We start from the raw sequence: 17,101 nt of genomic DNA, 5'->3' as shown, positions 1-17,101 counted from the left end.
ATCAACAGGCCAAGGCAGTTTCTTTATTCATTAATGGTAATCACAGCACACAGAGGGGTCTCCCACATCATGTGGGTATTGTAAAAGGTGTTGTTTCCCTAATTTCTTTTTCAGCCCATTTGTCCTTTGTATATAGGAGGGTCACTGATTTTATTTAGTTTACTTTGTATCTAGTCTCTTCCCTGAAAGTGTTTATCAGCTGTAGGAGTTCCCTGGTGGAATTTTTAGGGCCACTTATGTATATTATCAAATCGTCTGCAAATAGTGAAAGTTTGACTTCTTCCTTTCCAATTTGAATCCCCCTGGTCTCCTTCAGTTGCCTTATTGCTCTAGCTCACACTTCAAGTACTGTATTGAGTAGGTATGGAGAGTGGGCATTATTGTCTTGTCCCTGATTTTAGTGGAATTGCTTTAGATTTCTCTCCATTTAATTTGGTGTTGGCTATTGACTTGCTGTTATTTTGACTTTATTATGTTTAGGTATGTCCCTTGTATCCCTGATATTTTCAAGATTGTTATCATGAAGGGGTTAGATGTTGTTAAAAGCTTTTTCAGCACCCAATAAGATGATCATGTCATTTTGTGGTTTTAGTTTATTTATATGATGTGGTGAATTACATTGACAGATTTTCTTTTTTTTTTAAGAAAGTAATTTTATTAAATTATAAAAGTTTCCATTTCCGCCCCTCTTCCCAACATCCTCCCACTCCCCCCACTCCCTCTCCTCCTCCCTCTTCGTCCCTTAGGGCAGTCAGGGTTTCCTGCCCTGTGGGAAGTTCCAGTTCCTTCCCCCTCCCTCCAGGTCCAGGAAGGTGGGTGTCCAAACAGACTGGATCCCCAAAATCCAGTATATGCAGATGAAACAGGTCCCAGTATCATAGTCAATGGCTTTTCAGAAAGACTTCGGGCTAGCCACAGTCAGAGAATCCGGCCAAATTCCGAGAATCTGGTTAGATCACCTCCTCGTTCAGTCCCAGTCCAACTGGCCTTGGTAAACTCTCATTAGATCCGTTCCCTTGTATCAGTGGGTGATAGCATCCCTCGCAGTACTGATTTTGTTTTTCATGTTCTTCCTCCTTCTGCTCCTCATTTGGACCTCGGAGGGCTCAGTCCGGTGCTCCAATGTGGGTCTCCGACTGTATCGCCGTCCTTCGCCAGATGAAGGATCTATGGTGATAAGCAAAATATACATCAGTATGGTTATGGGCCATGGCCGATTCAGGCACCCTCTTCTCTGTCCAGAGAACAATCTGGGGGATCTCTCCTTGAACCTGGGATCCCATATATAATCAAGTCTCCTGTAAACCCTAAAATGACTCCCTTAGTTGAAATATATTCTTCCCTGATTCCATATTCATCCTTCCTCCCTCCTCCCCCCCATCCCAGGCCACCGAGCTTTCCCCGTTCCTCCCCTACTCCCTTCTCTCTAACACTCTCCCCTTCCATCAACCCTCCCACCCTCCATGCACCCGAGGTTACCTGGGACTCTTGTCTATTTCCTACCTCCTGGTGGATAGCTAAATAATCTTCATCAGGTTCATCTTCTTATTTAGCTTCTCTAGGATCACGAATAATAGGCTCAAAGACCTTTAATTATGGTTAGAATCCACTTATGAGTGAATACATACCGTGTTCCTCTTTTTGGGTCTGGCTTACCTCACTCAGTAAAGCGTTTTCTATTTCCATCCATTTGCATGCAAAATTCAAGATGTCCTTGTTTTTTACCGCTGAGTAAAACTCTAATGTGTATATGTTCCACACCTTTTTTAACCATTCTTCTATTGAGGGGCACCTAGGCTGTTTCCAGGTTCTGGCTATTACAAATAGTGCTGCTATGAACATAGTAGAACAAATGCTTTTGTAGTATGTTAGGGAATCTTTAGGGTATATTCCCAAGAGTGGAATTGCTGGGTCCTGAGGGAGGTTGACTCCCAGTTTCCTGAGAAACCGCCACACTGATTTCCACAGTGGCTGCACGAGTTTGCATTCCCACCAACAATGGATGAGTGTTCCCCTCACCCCACATCCTCTCCAGCATAGGCTATCGTTGGTGTTTTTGACTTTAGCTATTCTGACAGGTGTAAGATGGTATCTCAAAGTGGTTTTGATTTGCATTTCCCTGATCGCTAAGGAGGTTGAGCATGACCTTAAGTGTCTTCTGGCCATTCGAAGTTCATCTGTTGTGAATTCTCTGTTAAGTTCAGTACCCCATTTTTTAATTGGGTTAATTAGAGTTTTAGTGCCTAGTTTCTTGAGTTCTTTGTATATTTTGGAGATCAGACCTTTGTCTGATGAGGGGTTGGTGAAGATCTTCTCCCAGTCCGAAAGTAGCCTTTTTGTCCTACTGACAGTGTCCTTTGCTTTACAGAAGCTTCTCAGTTTCAGTAGATCCCATTTATTCATTGTTTCTCTTATTGTCTGTGCTGCTGGGGTCCTACTTAGGAAGAGGCCTCCTGTGCCTATATCTTGTAGACTACTTCCCACTTTCTCTTCTATCAGGTTCAAAGTGGACGGATTAATGTTGATGTCTTTAATCCATTTGGACTTGATTTTTGTGCATGGTGATAGATATGGATCTACTTTCATTTTTTTACAGGTTGACATCCAGTTATGCCAGCACCATTTGTTAAAGATGCTTTCCTTCTTCCATTGTATACCTTTAGCTCCCTTGTCGAAAATTAGGTGTTCATAAGTTTGTGGGTTAATATCTGGGTCTTCTATTCGATTCCATAGGTCGACTTCTCTGTTCTTATGCCAATACCAAGCTGTTTTCAATACTGTAGCTCTATAATAGAGTTTGAAGTCAGGGATGGTAATGCCTCCAGAAGTTCTTTTATTGTATAAGATTGTTTTGGCTATCCTGGGTTTTTTGTTTTTCCATATAAACTTGATTATTGTTCTCTCAAGGTCTGTGAAGAAGTTTGATGGGATTTTGATGGGGATTGCATTGAATCTATAGATTACTTTTGGTAGAATTGCCATTTTTACTATGTTGATTCTCCCAATCCAAGAGCAGGGGAGGTCTTTCCATTTTCTGGTATCCTCCTCAATTTCTTTCTTCAAAGACTTAAAGTTTTTGTCAAATAGGTCTTTCACTTCCTTGGTTAGAGTAACCCCAAGATATTTTATGCTATTTGTGGCTATCATGAAAGGTGATGCTTCTCTGATTTCCCTCTCTGCTTCTTTATCCTTTGTGTATAGGAGGGCCACTGATTTTTTGGAGTTGATCTTGTATCCTGCCACGTTACTAAAGGTGTTTATCAGCTGTAGGAGTTCTTTGGTAGAGTTTTTGGGGTCACTTATGTACACTATCATATCGTCAGCAAATAACGAAAGTTTAACTTCATCCTTTCCAATACGAATCCCCTTGATCTCCTTATGTTGTCTTATTGCTATTGCTAGAACTTCAAGCACTATATTGAAGAGGTATGGAGAGAGTGGACAGCCTTGTCGTGTTCCTGATTTTAGTGGAAAGGCTTTGAGTTTCTCTCCATTCAGTTTGATGTTAGCTGTCGGCTTGTTGTATACTGCTTTTATTATATTTAGGTATGATCCTTGTATCCTCAGTCTCTCCAACACCTTTATCATAAATGGGTTTTGAATTTTGTCAAATGCTTTTTCAGCATCTAGTGAGATGATCATATGGTTTTTTTCTTTCAGTTTATTTATATGATGGATTACATTGATAGATTTGCGTATGTTGAACCAGCCCTGCATCTCTGGAATGAAGCCGACTTGATCATAATGGATAATTTTTCTAATGTGCTCTTGGATTCGGTTTGCCAGTATTTTATTGAGAATTTTCACGTCGATGTTCATGAGTGAGATTGGCCTGTAATTCTCTTTCTTGGTTGTGTCTTTGTGTGGTTTTGGTATTAGGGTAACTGTAGCTTCATAAAAGGAGTTAGGCAATGACGCTTCTGTTTCTATATTGTGGAATACGTTAAGGAGTATAGGTATTAGCTCTTCCTGGAAGTTCTGGTAGAATTCTGCATTGAAACCATCTGGTCCTGGGCTTTTTTTGGTAGGGAGATTTTTGATAACAGCTTCTAATTCTTCGTGACTAACAGGTCTATTTAGATTGTTTACCTGTTCTTGGTTCAACTTTGGTATATGGTACTTATCTAAAAAAAATGTCCATTTCTTTTACATTTTCCAACTTTGTGGCATATAAACTTTCATAGTAAGATCTAATGATTCTCTGAATTTCCTCTGTGTCTGTGGTTATGTCCCCCTTTTCATTTCTAATCTTATTAATTTGCATGTTCTCTCTCTGCCGTTTGATTAATTTGGATAGGGGTTTGTCAATCTTGTTGATTTTCTCCAAGAACCAGCTTTTTGATTCATTGATTCTTTGGATTGTTTTCTTTGTTTCTATTTTGTTGATTTCAGCCCTCAGTTTGATTATTTCCAGTCTTCTAGACCTCCTGGGTGAATCAGCTTCTTTTTTTTCTAGATCTTTCAAGTGTGCTGTTAAGTCTCCAATGTGTGCTTTCTCCGCTTTCTTTAATTGGGCACTTAGTGCTATGAACTTTCCTCTTAGCACTGCTTTCATAGTGTCCCATAGGTTTGAGTATGTTGTGTCTTTGTTTTCATTAAATTCAAGGAAGAGTTTAATTTCTTTCTTTATTTCTTCCTTGACCCAGGGGTGATTTAGTAGTTGACTGTTCAGTTTCCATGAGTTTGTTGGCTTCCTGGTGGGAGCATTGTTGTTGAATTCTAATTTTAGTCCATGGTGATCTGACAAGACACAGGTAGTTACTAATATTTTTTTGTATCTGTGGAAGTTTGCTTTGTTACCGAGTATGTGGTCAATTTTCGAGAAGGTTCCATGAGCTGCAGAGAAAAAGGTATATTCTTTCCTATTTGGGTGGAGTGTTCTATAGATGTCTGTTAAGTCCATTTGATTCAATACCTCCAATAGATCTCTCAATTCTCTGTTTGGTTTCTGTCTGATTGACCAGTCCATTGGTGAGAGAGGAGTGTTGAAGTCTCCTACTATTAGTGTGTGTGGTTTGATGACCGCCTTGAGTTCTAGAAGAGTTTCTTTTACATATGTGGGTGCCTTTATATTAGGAGCATAGATATTCAGGATTGAGACTTCCTCCTGATGAATTGTTCCAGTTATGAGTATGAAATGTCCATCTCCATTTCTTCTTATTGATTTTAGTTTGAAGTCGATTTTGTTAGATATTAGAATGGCCACACCCGCTTGTTTCTTAGGTCCATTTGCTTGGAAAACCTTTTCCCAACCCTTTACTCTGAGTTGGTGTCTGTCTTTGTGGTTGAGGTGTGTTTCTTGTAAACAGCAGAATGTTGGATCCTGTTTTCGTATCCAATCTCTAAGTCTGTGCCTCTTTATAGGTGAACTGAGTCCATTGATATTAAGTGATATTAATGACCAGTGGTTGTTGACTCCGGTCATTTTTTTTTTTTTTAGGTAGTAGAGTGTATGTGTTTTTCTTCTTTGATTTGTGCTTTTGAATGGTCGCTAGATGTTCGAGTTATTGTAGGCCGTGTTGGGAATGTTGGATTCCTTCGGTAGTGATTTTCCTTCTAATATTCTCTGTAAGGCTGGATTAGTAGCTACGTATTGTTTAAATTTGTTTTTATCCTGGAATATTTTGTTTTCTCCGTTGATAGTGAACAATAGCTTGGCTGGGTATTGTAGTCTGGGTTTGCATCCATGGTCTCTTAGTTTCTGCAGTACCTCTATCCAGGATCTTCTGGCTTTCATGGTTTCCATAGAGAAATCCGGTGTAAGCCTGATAGGTTTACCTTTATAAGTTACTTGACCTTTTTCCTTTGCAGCTCTTAAAATTTTTTCTTTAATATTTATGTTTTGTGTTTTGATTATTATATGGCGAGGGGATGTTTTTTTCTGATCCAGTCTATTCGGTGTTCTGTATGCTTCTTGAACCTTCATAGGAATATCGTTCTTTAGGTTGGGAAAGTTTTCTTCTATAATTTTGTTGAATATATTTTCTGGGCCTTTGATCTGCAGTTCTTCTCCTTCTTCAATCCCTATTATTCTTAGATTTGGTTTTTTTATTGTGTCCCAGATTTCCTGAATGTTTTGTGAAGAGAATTTGTTGGATTTGCCGTTTTCTTTGACCAGAGCATTTATTTTCTCTATGGTATCTTCAGATTCTGAGATTCGTTCTTCTATCTCTTGTATTCTATTGGTTATGCTTGATTCTGTAGTCTCCGTTCATTTACCTAGGTTTTCCATATCCAGCCGGTTCTCCGTTTGTGTTTTCTTCATTGCCTCCATTTCAGTTTTCAATTCTTGCACTGTTTCCTTTACTTGTTTGATTGTTTTTTCTTGGTTTCTCAGGGTCTCATTCACGGATTTACTTATTTCTTCAAACTTTTTGTTATATTTCTCATCAATTTCTATACTCATTTCTTCAAACTTTTTGTTATATTTCTCATCCAATTCTTTAAGGGAGTTATTCATATCCTGTTTAAGGGACTCTATTGCTTTCATAATGGCACTTTTTTCCACTTCTTCTGGGTTAAGGTGTTCAAGCCCTTCTGTTGTAGGGTCCTTGGGATCTGGTGTTTTCATGTTGTTTTTCAGATTGTTGGATGAGGTCTTGCCTTGGCGTCTGCCCATCTCTTACTTCAAATGTTCTCTATTGGATCTTCTGTTACCGGGTCAGGTTCCCTTCTTGGGCAGGTACTTCACTGACAGAATGCCCACCTTTCCTCAGGCAGGCTATTGAAGCACAGGCATTCCCTCTTTCCTGGATGCGCTTACAATGCAAGCTCAGCTTGCAAGGCAGCTGAGCTGGGGAAAATTTTATGGCCCCAGGGGGAAGGGAGAAATATAGGAATTCGTACCTGGATGGGAGCTGGGATGGCAGGCAGGAGGGGGTATCCAGCACTGCAGGGCGACCTGGGCGACTGTGGGGTCGGGGAACGCCAAAGCTCTTCCTCACCAGGACCCTGTCAAGGCCCGAAGCAAACTCACCCCTCCGATGGCCCTCTGCTAGAAGTCAGGGCCCCTGCTGGTCAGGAATGTGGCTGAGCTGGCACCTGGTCCACCTGTCCTCAGGGAGGCCTTTAAGACCCAGGAACTGCCTCGAGCCGGGCTGCACCTACAGCCCAGGCCCAGCTCGCAAGGCAGCTGAGCTGGGGAAATTTTATGGCCCCAGGGGGAAGGGAGAAATATAGGAATTCGTACCTGGATGGGAGCTAGGATGGCAGGAGGGAGGGGGTAGCCAGCACTGCAGGGCGACCTGGGCGTCTATGGGGTCGGGGAACACCCAAGCTCCTCCTCCACATTGACAGATTTTCATATGTTGAACCATTCCTGCATCTTTGGGATGAAACCAACTTGATCAGTGAATGATCTTTTGGATATATTTTTGGCTTCTGTTTTGGAATATTGTATTGAGTATTTTTGCATCTATGTTCATGTGGGAAATTGTTTTGTAATTCTCTTTTTTTCTTGAGTCTTTGTGTGGTTTGGGTATCAGGGTCTCATAAAATGAATTTGACAATGTTTCTTCTATTTCTATTTTTGTGGAATAATTTGAGTCTTTTTCTTTTTAAAGTTGGGTAATGGCACATGCCATGCCTTTAATCCTAGAATAAGTAGGTGGAACTCTGTGAGTTTGAGGTCAGGTTGATCTACAGATCAAGTTCCAGGACAGCTAGGGCTACACAAAGAAACCCTGTCTTGAGAAAGAAAGAAAGAGAGAGAGAGAGAGAGAGAGAGAGAGAGACAGAGAGAAGGAAATTCTTTGTGGTTATTTATCTCTACTTGTCAATACTCTGTCCTGTGGATTTTATCCTGCTGATTTTACCCTTTTCCCACTCATCCATTTATTCTTTTTCCCCCAGATGACAGAAGAGAACTATATTGGATCCCTGAATTTGGGGTCAAGCAGGACTTCAGCTTCATTTGCCCTTCTTCTTGGGGCACAGGTTGTTGGTGTGGCTATACTTCTTGTGGAAGTTGACCACATATTCAAATGCACGATAGATAATCATATAAAGGACAATAGGTAAGGGAAGACTAGTACTTGTGGCAGATTGTGGCAGCTGTACTTCTGGGTGAGCTCACTAAGGGCTACTTCAATGATGTCACCATGTGTAGGGTGTACACTTTCTAGATGTTGTAGTCAGGCAGGGTGTGGCTATCCTCCAGCTACTTGTTGGTGACATCAGCCACTGCTTGTCAGGTGGAATGCCTTCCTTGTCTTCAATTTTGGCCTTGATATTTCCCATTGTGTCACCAGGTTCAGTCTTGAGGGTGATGGTCTTGCCCATCAGGATCTTCATGAAGATATGCATGTCTGCTGATTGGCCACCTTGTTGAAAGACAAAGAATCATTTGTTTTTTTATTCTCACATTGAATTCATGGGCCTCCTTTGTGCCAAACACATGGCACTCTGAGATTAAAAGATACAGTCCTGTATTCCTCAAACTTACAGCCCAGTGAGAGAGACCGGGAACACCAAACATTTCTTCCTTCCTTCCTCCCTCCCTCCCTCCCTCCCTCCCTTCCTTTCTTCCTTCCTTCCTCCCCCTCTCTCTTATTTATTTATTTTTGTTTTTTTTCAAGATGGGGTTTCTTTATGTCACCTTGGCTGTCCTAGAAGTAGTTATGTAGACAAGGCTGTCCTCAAATTTGCAGAGATTCGCTGGCCTCTCTGGCATTAAAGATGTGCGCCAACACCACCCAGCCAATACCATATGTTTAAATGCATGATAGACTACCATATTGAGGGCAGTAGGAAAGAGAAGACCAGCTCAAAGAACCAGGGTTATTAAGAGAAGTACCACTTTAGACAGTGGTCCTAGGCTAACTTTTGAAAAACTAAGTTTGTCAGACTTGCAATGTGAGAAAAACATTTCACATAGGGAGCAACACTTTTATAATTTAGGGGAAGAAAGGGTTTATTTGTCTTATAGGTAACAGTCCATCATCATGGGAAGCCAAGACTAGAACTCAAGGCAAGCATCTGGGACAGGAAATGAAGCAAAGACCACAGAGGAATGATTGTTACTGGCTTGCTTCCTCTGGCTTACTTAGTTACTTTTCTTATATAGCTAAAGCCTACCTGCCTAGGTATGGTCTGCTTACAGTGGAAGGGGCCCTCCTACATCAGTTAGTAATCAAGAAAATGTCCACAGATGAAAGTAGTTCCTCAACTGAAGTCCCTTCTTCCCAGATGTGTCTAGTTAAGATCTGAAGCTAACTATGACAAAAAGTATAAGAAGATGTGTTGGGAACTGCTGATAGAGGAGACATTCTCTTATTCAACATAATTGGTATCAGAGAACTCAAGAAATTAGTTAAATATGTAATCATGATAGGTAGGTAGCTAGCTAGCTAGGACGTGAGATTTTGGTTTAACAAGACAGGGTTTCTCTGTGCAGCTTTGGAGCCCATCTGGGAACTAGCTCTTGTAGACCAGGCTGGCCTCAGACTCACAGAGATTCACCTGCCTCTGCCTCCTGAGTATTGGGATTAAAGGCATGCACCACTACTGCCTGACCAAGACTTGAGATTTTTCTTTTAGCTAAAATGTTTGCTAACATTTTATTCTAAGAACAAGAGCTTTTTATTAGCTCACCTTTACCTTATATTGTTTCCTTAAAAACAAAAACCCCTTTCTCACACATACTCCAGTAGTTACTTTATTAGATTAGATTATATAATTAAAACTGGGACAGAACTCCCACAAAAAAGTTTTCAAGCTAAATCACTTAACTTGCATTTGATCGGGCATACAATTTATTTTGGAGCAAAAATATTGGTATATTCTAAATAATATCTTGAGATTTATACACTTCTGTTGAATTTTGATCATTAGACAGTACCATTGTAGTGGTTTGATTTGCAAATCTCCCTCATGCTCATGTATTGAGGGTTTAGAATCCTAAGGTTTTAATCTCTTGATGGATTCATAGTATGATGGCATTGTTGGGTGGTAAAAAGTAGAAGATGAGGCCTAATTGGAGGAAGTACTTCAGTGGGGATGTGTTCTTGAGAGTCATATCTTGCTTTGACTCGTCCCATTTTCCCTTTTCTCTGCTTCCTGGCCACAATGATGTAAACTGCTAAATTTATCCTCCTCCATGATTGGCAAAAACCCTGAGACTGTGAATTAAAATGAGTATCTCCCTCCTTAGTTATGTGTGCCAGGTACTTCATCATAGCAACAAAACTTCTGATTAATACAGTCAGTATATCTATGACAGAAAGGAGAAAATCCACTAGAGGACCTTCCAACTTAATGAGATAGAGTCCAAAGACTACTTGGAAGAGGAAATAGGCACGAGAAGTTAGAGAGGTCAGATCATACAAAGGAAATTATTCAGTAATATTTAAGTCATAGAGAATATTTTGTTGTAGGAAATTGATAAAGTCAGATTTTAATTCAACACAGAGAACTGGGAGGCAAAGAATAGAGAAAGGAAGATCAGTTAAGAGACAACTTGTGTAACACAAGTGAAAAACAATAATAGCCCACACTAGAATGGTAGCAATGGAGAATGAAGAGTAGATGCATTTGGGCTACTTGTGAATCTGTCTGGGAAAAATGTATAGGTAGTGCAAATTTGTCATAGAAGAGAGGATATGGGATATGTCTGTAAACAGAGACTGTTCATTTGTTTCCTGGCTGCCCAGACCCAAATAATAGCATAGAAACTTTATCAATTACAACACTGCTTTGGGCAATAACTTAGCCATATTTTTTAGCTAACTCTTACATCTAAAATTAACCCATAATTCTTGTCTGTGTTAACCACGTGGCTTGGTACCTTTTATCAGTGAGGCATTCTCATCTTGCTTCCTTTGCATCTGGGTGACAAATACAGACTGAGTCTTTCATCTTCCCAGAATTCTCCTGTTCTGGTTGCCCTGCTTATACTTCCAATCAGCATTTCATTAAACCAATACAAGTAATAAATGTTTACAGGGTACAAGACCATTGTCCACAGTATATGTCTTTTCTGTTATAACAGGAATCTTTATTTTTATCATGCATCCATGTTCATTATTTGGTTTGGAATATGTTTCTTATCTATTTTCACATGGAATTCTTGTTCCCACCTCTCTTATTTAGGACTAATCATTTTCAATGAAACATATTAAGACAAGACATCTGTAGTTAATACTCATACCATGATTCAAAGGACATTCTCTTCCCACTTTGGACAAGCACATTTATGCTGATCTTTTTTGTCCATGTTTGACCCACAGTTTGTCAATCTGCTTCTTTGTTGTATTCGGCTTTCCCATATGCCCTTAGATTCCTCTGCTACTAAAGTAATTTTAAAAACTACAAAGTACAAAATATGGATTTTTTTGTGAAGTTTGGTTCTTAAATTACCTCTAAATTTAACTTCAGGTACCAAGTGGACTCTTCCAATCTTCATTTGAGTTCACAGTCCTTAACCTACTTTCTGTCCAACTTTCCCTCTGGCTCTAATTCACACAGAATATTGTATGCTTGACATTTCTCCCCATAGTTTGTCCTTTCTCTGTACTAGGATTCTGCATCAGCTCTGGGTATATTAGTCAAAGACACATTTTATGGTGGCCATACGCCATGAAACTAGTGACTTCACTTGCCTGAATGAGCCCAAGAAGATGAAAACTTAGTTTTTAACTCTTACCACAGGAAGACAAGTTATTATAGGATTAATGACACTACTAATCATTCACTCTCCATTTTCGAATCTTAGAAAAATTAAGAAGGACATACATGAAAAGGATAGTTCAACATCCAAAATATCCCCCAAGAAAATGTTCTTTTAAAATATATGTTTTGTCAGACATAGCTGGATTAAGACTTCACACAACCTGTTTTAACCTTCCCAAGATGAGATGAGAATCTCAGGTCTGTGTGGGTATATAAAGGAAATGTGGCATCTGAACTGTGAGATAGCTATGAGGATTTGTACTCTGCTCCACATTAGTTAGACAAGCACAACAGATGGGCCTTTACGCTTCCCCACCCTCTAGAGATCATTTAAAGGGGAATAAAACAGAGGACCCAAACTGTTCCAATATTGTTTTCTCTAGAGATACTCTGAGATGTAGATACTGTGTATTTTCTTTCAAACATGAGTATTTAGAGAGTCCTACATCTATCCAAACCAATCTCTCTAAATTCTGTTGTTAATCTAGTGTCTATGCTGTACCAGGCCTGGCCTCACACAAAATTATGAGGTAATTCTTTACGTGGCCCCCAAGGAGCCCAGTGCTAAGATCATGTGAGAAAATTTTGGTCTCAACTTTTCTACCAGGATCCCAGCCATCCCAGAATAGGCCTTCTTGATGCCAACATACTATGTAGGGACTTGGAGCCATGAGGTGTCTTTCTAGGATGAAGCTCTGGCATATTAAAGAGTGCCTGTAGAAGTAGATAAGAATGATGCATCTAGTGGGAGAAAACTGCTGGGTTAGCATCGATACCCATAGTGCCTGTTTTAAGGTCTCAGTTCTCTACCATATCAGTTCTATCTCTGAAGACAGAAAGGGTTTTAAAGTAATTGCCTTCCCTGGAAGGTCAAGATGTGCTCTTTCCTGCCCCAATCCCTGCCCTTGAGTCACATATAATGATACCAGCTGAGTTTTGACAGCACATCTTTTTCTTCCTAAGACTACAGCAGCCTGCAAGATGCCATCCAGAACAGTCTTCAGGCACTATTCAAGATCCTAGCCATCCAAAAGTCAGGAGAGTTGAATAAAATAGCTTTAGAGTGGGTGACCATCATGTATGGCCTAGGTGAGTATAGCATTCTAGTTGGGTAGATGGATGGAACCTAATGTAGACTGTCCCAGAGGTATTAGCAGGGGGACATTGGATTGAAGATGTGAAGGACAAAGTAAGGATTTCCCAGGCTCTGTCTTGGCTTGATGTGACCAGGTCTTTATTTCTAGTGACTGCTTTACTTCCTCTAATCAGGTCCCTGAGTTCTGCTGAGCAGTATGCTTCTGTTGGGCTAGTGGGTCACAGGAGAGGTCAGGTGTATGCTAGACCCCATTGAAGGTGTTAGAACCCATTTCCCTCAAGTATTTTTCTGACTGTTTACACAGGTGCCCTACTGGAGGTGTGGGTGGCTTTCCAGCAGAAGTGGATTTTTCTAAATAAAGTTCTACATGAGATGAAGATCCAGTTTCCTAGTGCTGAGCTGGTAGGGAAGGGAGTTAAAGAAAGTGGGCAAGAGCTCCTGGGTGTCAGGGCTCTGGATGGAAGAGTGGAGCTGTCGTCACATTACCCTCACTACCACCTTTCTCACCACAGAATGCCCGTTTCAAGGTCATGGATGATCAGTATCGGACCCTAATGCGAATCTCTGTAGCTGACCCAATGGTTATGTCACTAATAGTGCCCAATGCCAAGAGGAGCCCTTACTTTCAAGGTCAGCATCTACAACAACTACTAAAAGCAGGATCTGTGGAGCTGGAGGCCATCATCATGGCTCTGGAGGATGTCCTCTATGGGGTATGTGCCCACTTCCCCCGCCTTTTCTTCCTCAGTGACAGTGAACTGGTGGCCCTGCTTGCTGCCCCTCTGGAGACCTGTGAGGCTCAACCATGGGCACAGCGCTGCTTTCCTCACATTAAAGCTGTGGACTTCAGGCCCAACCCAATTAACGAGAAAAGCAAGAATGACCAGGAGCCAAGTACACAGACTCCAGTGGAGACAATTGCTGTGCTAGGGGCATGTGGAGAGAAAGTGGGGCTTCAGGGTCCTCTTCCTCTACATCCAGATCTTCCTAAGTGGCTAGCCTCTTTGGAGACGTGTCTGCGTTTTGTAATCGTGAATTTGCTGCAGAGCTGTGTGGCCACCCGCCTTGCTCAAGGCCCATCCCTAGTTAAGGCACTGAAGGCACTGCCTCAACAGAGAAAGGAGCCCATGCAGCTCTATGTCCAGTACTGGCTAGATGCGGTGGAGGCTTTCCCATGGCAGTGCATACTGGTGGCAGAGGAGGTAGTGTGGCGGGCTGAGATGGAGGAGCTTCTGTCTGAGTGGGGGACCATGCGGATGATTCCCATACATGTACACAAGTTGGAAGTGCTGGTGCAATTTATAAGATCTCAGAGGAGCTCCCAGGGTGAGCAACCTCTGCCTTCTGTTCGCCAGACTAGCCTATTCAGTACCCTGCTGGTCAAGGCAGTGACTCATCGGGATGTAGCTCAGCTTCTGGGAAAGCACCGGGTCAGCGATCTGACAGACTTCCACTGGGTCCGCCAACTTAAGTATCACTTGGGTTCATCTCACTCAAACCCCAAAAGGCCCGTGCAGTGCCTTAAGACTATTGCATCTGCTGAGCCCTCTGTGTCACCAGCTGTATGCTGGATAGATGTGCTTGGTCGGTCCTTCATATACAATTATGAGTATCTGGGACCCAAACTGGGGCCTCTACCCAGCCTGATGCATGAGCGGCAAGTGTTGGTTCTCTTATTGGCCCTGGAGGAGGTGGCCTGTGGAACTCTACTGGGCCGAGATGGTTTGGGCAAGACAGAAACAGTGAATTCCCTGGCATGGGCCCTGGGCCGCCAACTGGTAATGATGCCCTGCTTGCCCCAGATAGAGTTCCGATGTCTGAGCAATTACTTGAATGGTGCCCTTCAGGGTGGGGCCTGGCTGCTGTTGGAGAACGTTCACCAACTGCCTCCTAGCTTGCTCTCTGCCCTGGGCCAGCGTCTGGATGAACTACACCATCTTTATGCTCCATTGTACCAGAAAACTTCCCAAAACATCAGTACCATAAACCCTACTAAGCCCCTATGCATTGGCGCTGGTTTCTTTGAGAAGCACCATGTGTTCATGCGCCTTGGCTATGGCTGTTTCATGACATTTTGTGCCCTGAGCCCTGATGTGCCTGCCAATCTGCACCTGCTACTGCGTCCTGTGGCCTTGGCACTGCCTGACCTGCAGCGAGTGGCAGAACTTTACTTGCTGGGAGCAGGGGTGCGGGATGCCTCCCGAATGGCTACTCGGCTATCCAAATTATTCTCCTTAGAGCGTGAGGTAGTGTCTGGGACCTTGCCCTGCCGCTTGTCACTGCTCAAGCAGGTGCTGGAAGATACAGTACAGACGCTAAATGCACCTGCAGAGGAAAACAATTCCCAGCAGCCAAACGATCTAGTTGCACCTGAGGAGACTGCCCTACTGCAAGCACTGTTGCACTCACCACTGTTCAGCATCCTTGATGGGCTCCGCCTGCAAAAGCTCCGAGAACTGCTCTGTGGGATTTTCCCTAACGCTATTCACGTGCTGGCGGAACCTGTGACCCATAGATTGATGAGGTCTGTAGTGGTGGAAGAACTCCAGCAGGTAGGCCTGCTTCCCACCCCTAATGTATTGATGTCTCTGGAGCAGCTCAGTCAGGCCCTGAGCCGGGCCTCTGGTATTCTGCTTTTGGGCCCAGCAGGCAGTGGCAAGAGTGCTTGTTGGAAGAGCTTATTTAAGATTCAGAATCGGCTGGCAGCCATGGAACAAACCTCAACCCAGGGTTTCCAGTCTGTGGAAATTGCTCACCTATATCCTAGTGTGCTCAGCTCCCAAGAATTCCTAGGGTGGTCAGAGGGTCCCTCCTGGCACTATGGCATCTTCCCCAAACTTCTTCATGCTGCCCCTCATTGTAAGAATGTGGACTCAGAAGAGCAGTCAGAGGAATTCACAGGAATCCAGCAATGGATAGTATGTGATGGGGCCCCTAATTCTACATGGATAGAGTCCATCACTTGCCTCCTGAGTGACCCTCCCCAGCTGAGTCTCCCTAATGGTCAACAGATAGCACGACCCCTGAGTACCTTTTTCTTGATGGAGGTGGCAGAGGCAGCGGGCATGTCTCCTACAGTGGTCGGCCGGTGCGCTCTAGTCTGGTGCTGTGGGGAGCAGACATGGCAGTGCATGCTTAATGTCTTGATGGCATCCCTGCCTCATGAATACCATCTGCAGCAAGAGACAATCATTGAGCTCAACCACTTAGCTGAAGTACTGGTGCCTGCAATGCTCCGATTCCTTACCCGCATAGGTGCCAGTTCTCTGCTACAGGTACATGGGCATCAGACTGTTTGCCCAGGTGTGGCGGAAGTTGCCAGCCTGACCCGCATCTTGCGAGCTCTACTTGACCCTCATCTACGCTTATATGAGGAGGAGAAGCCACGTGTTCAAGGTAGGGAGGTAGAAAGGTTGGCTTTTGAGAGAGCTGGGATCCCAAGGAGAACTGGGTTACATCTGAGGCAGAAGCATGGGTTCCTCGGTGAAGCTGGTTCAGGGAATCAAAAGTGGAGAGAAGTAATGCAGCCAACCTCTGTTTTCCCCTCCATCTTCTTTTTCTATGAATTCCTATTTTGACCATGGTGACCATTGCAGAGGACTTTAGTGGCAGTGATCTTGCAACACAAAGCTTCAAATCTTCAAAAAGCAGGGCCCAGTCTGACAGCGAAGGCATGACTAAAAAGCAGAGGAGACATTTGCTGGCTGTCAGCAGCTTTCTTTTTGCCACAATCTGGGGCTTTGGAGCACACCTTCCCTCCAGGTACCACAAGAATGGGAGGTATAGTGTACGAAAGAACTGATGTAGACTGGTCTGTGGTAATTAAAATTCATGGGACATTACAGTGGGGATATGGTGGAATACATGAAAGTCATAGATGGAACTTTTATGACTATCTAACTCTTACCTATGTGTCCTCTGAGCAGGCACTGGCCTCTCTTTGATAACTTCATGAGGAATTTTATTAGTTCCCTATCCAACTACCCTGAGCCACCTCCTTCAGCCTTGGTGTTTGATCTACATGTAAACCTTGAAGATGGAACACTGGTCCCCTTTGCTGGTCAGTACCTGAGCAGCTGTGTCAAAGGAAACCTGGGTACTTTCCAGCCATCTTCTCAGGTATGGATACAGTGGGGAAATAGTTTGGGTTGAGGCTTAAGAAGCTATGCTAGTGGGTGGCCCACATTTGAGGTCCTCCTCAGGCCCAAAAGTTCCCATACTCTAGTGTTTTCACAATTACAAGAATACATGATTTGTTCTTTAAGAACAGCTTTAAGAGCCAGACGGTGGTGGCGCACGCCTTTAACTAATCCCAGCATTTGGGAGGCAGAGTCAGGC

At 42.8% G+C, this 17,101-nt stretch overlaps 1 protein-coding gene across 2 annotated transcripts in view; it reads left to right on the top strand.

The window, feature by feature from the left end:
* The window catches only part of Dnhd1 (dynein heavy chain domain 1), a 68,261-nt gene that overhangs the window by 31,826 nt on the left and 19,334 nt on the right, over positions 1 to 17,101 (top strand). For both annotated transcript variants that reach the window (XM_087908608.1, XM_048427672.3), the window contains 5 exons: positions 12,631 to 12,756; positions 13,068 to 13,165; positions 13,276 to 16,159; positions 16,360 to 16,525; positions 16,690 to 16,882. In XM_087908608.1, coding sequence (XP_087764734.1) covers positions 12,631 to 12,756; positions 13,068 to 13,165; positions 13,276 to 16,159; positions 16,360 to 16,525; positions 16,690 to 16,882 — 3,467 coding nt within the window. The remainder of the gene's footprint in view (positions 1 to 12,630; positions 12,757 to 13,067; positions 13,166 to 13,275; positions 16,160 to 16,359; positions 16,526 to 16,689; positions 16,883 to 17,101) is intronic.

This window comes from Myodes glareolus, chromosome 7 (assembly GCF_982192425.1).
Source record: "Myodes glareolus chromosome 7, mMyoGla1.1, whole genome shotgun sequence".
Lineage (NCBI taxonomy): Eukaryota > Metazoa > Chordata > Mammalia > Rodentia > Cricetidae > Myodes > Myodes glareolus.
Note: the sequence above shows the minus strand (reverse complement) of the source record. Positions and strands in the feature narration are given on the sequence as shown.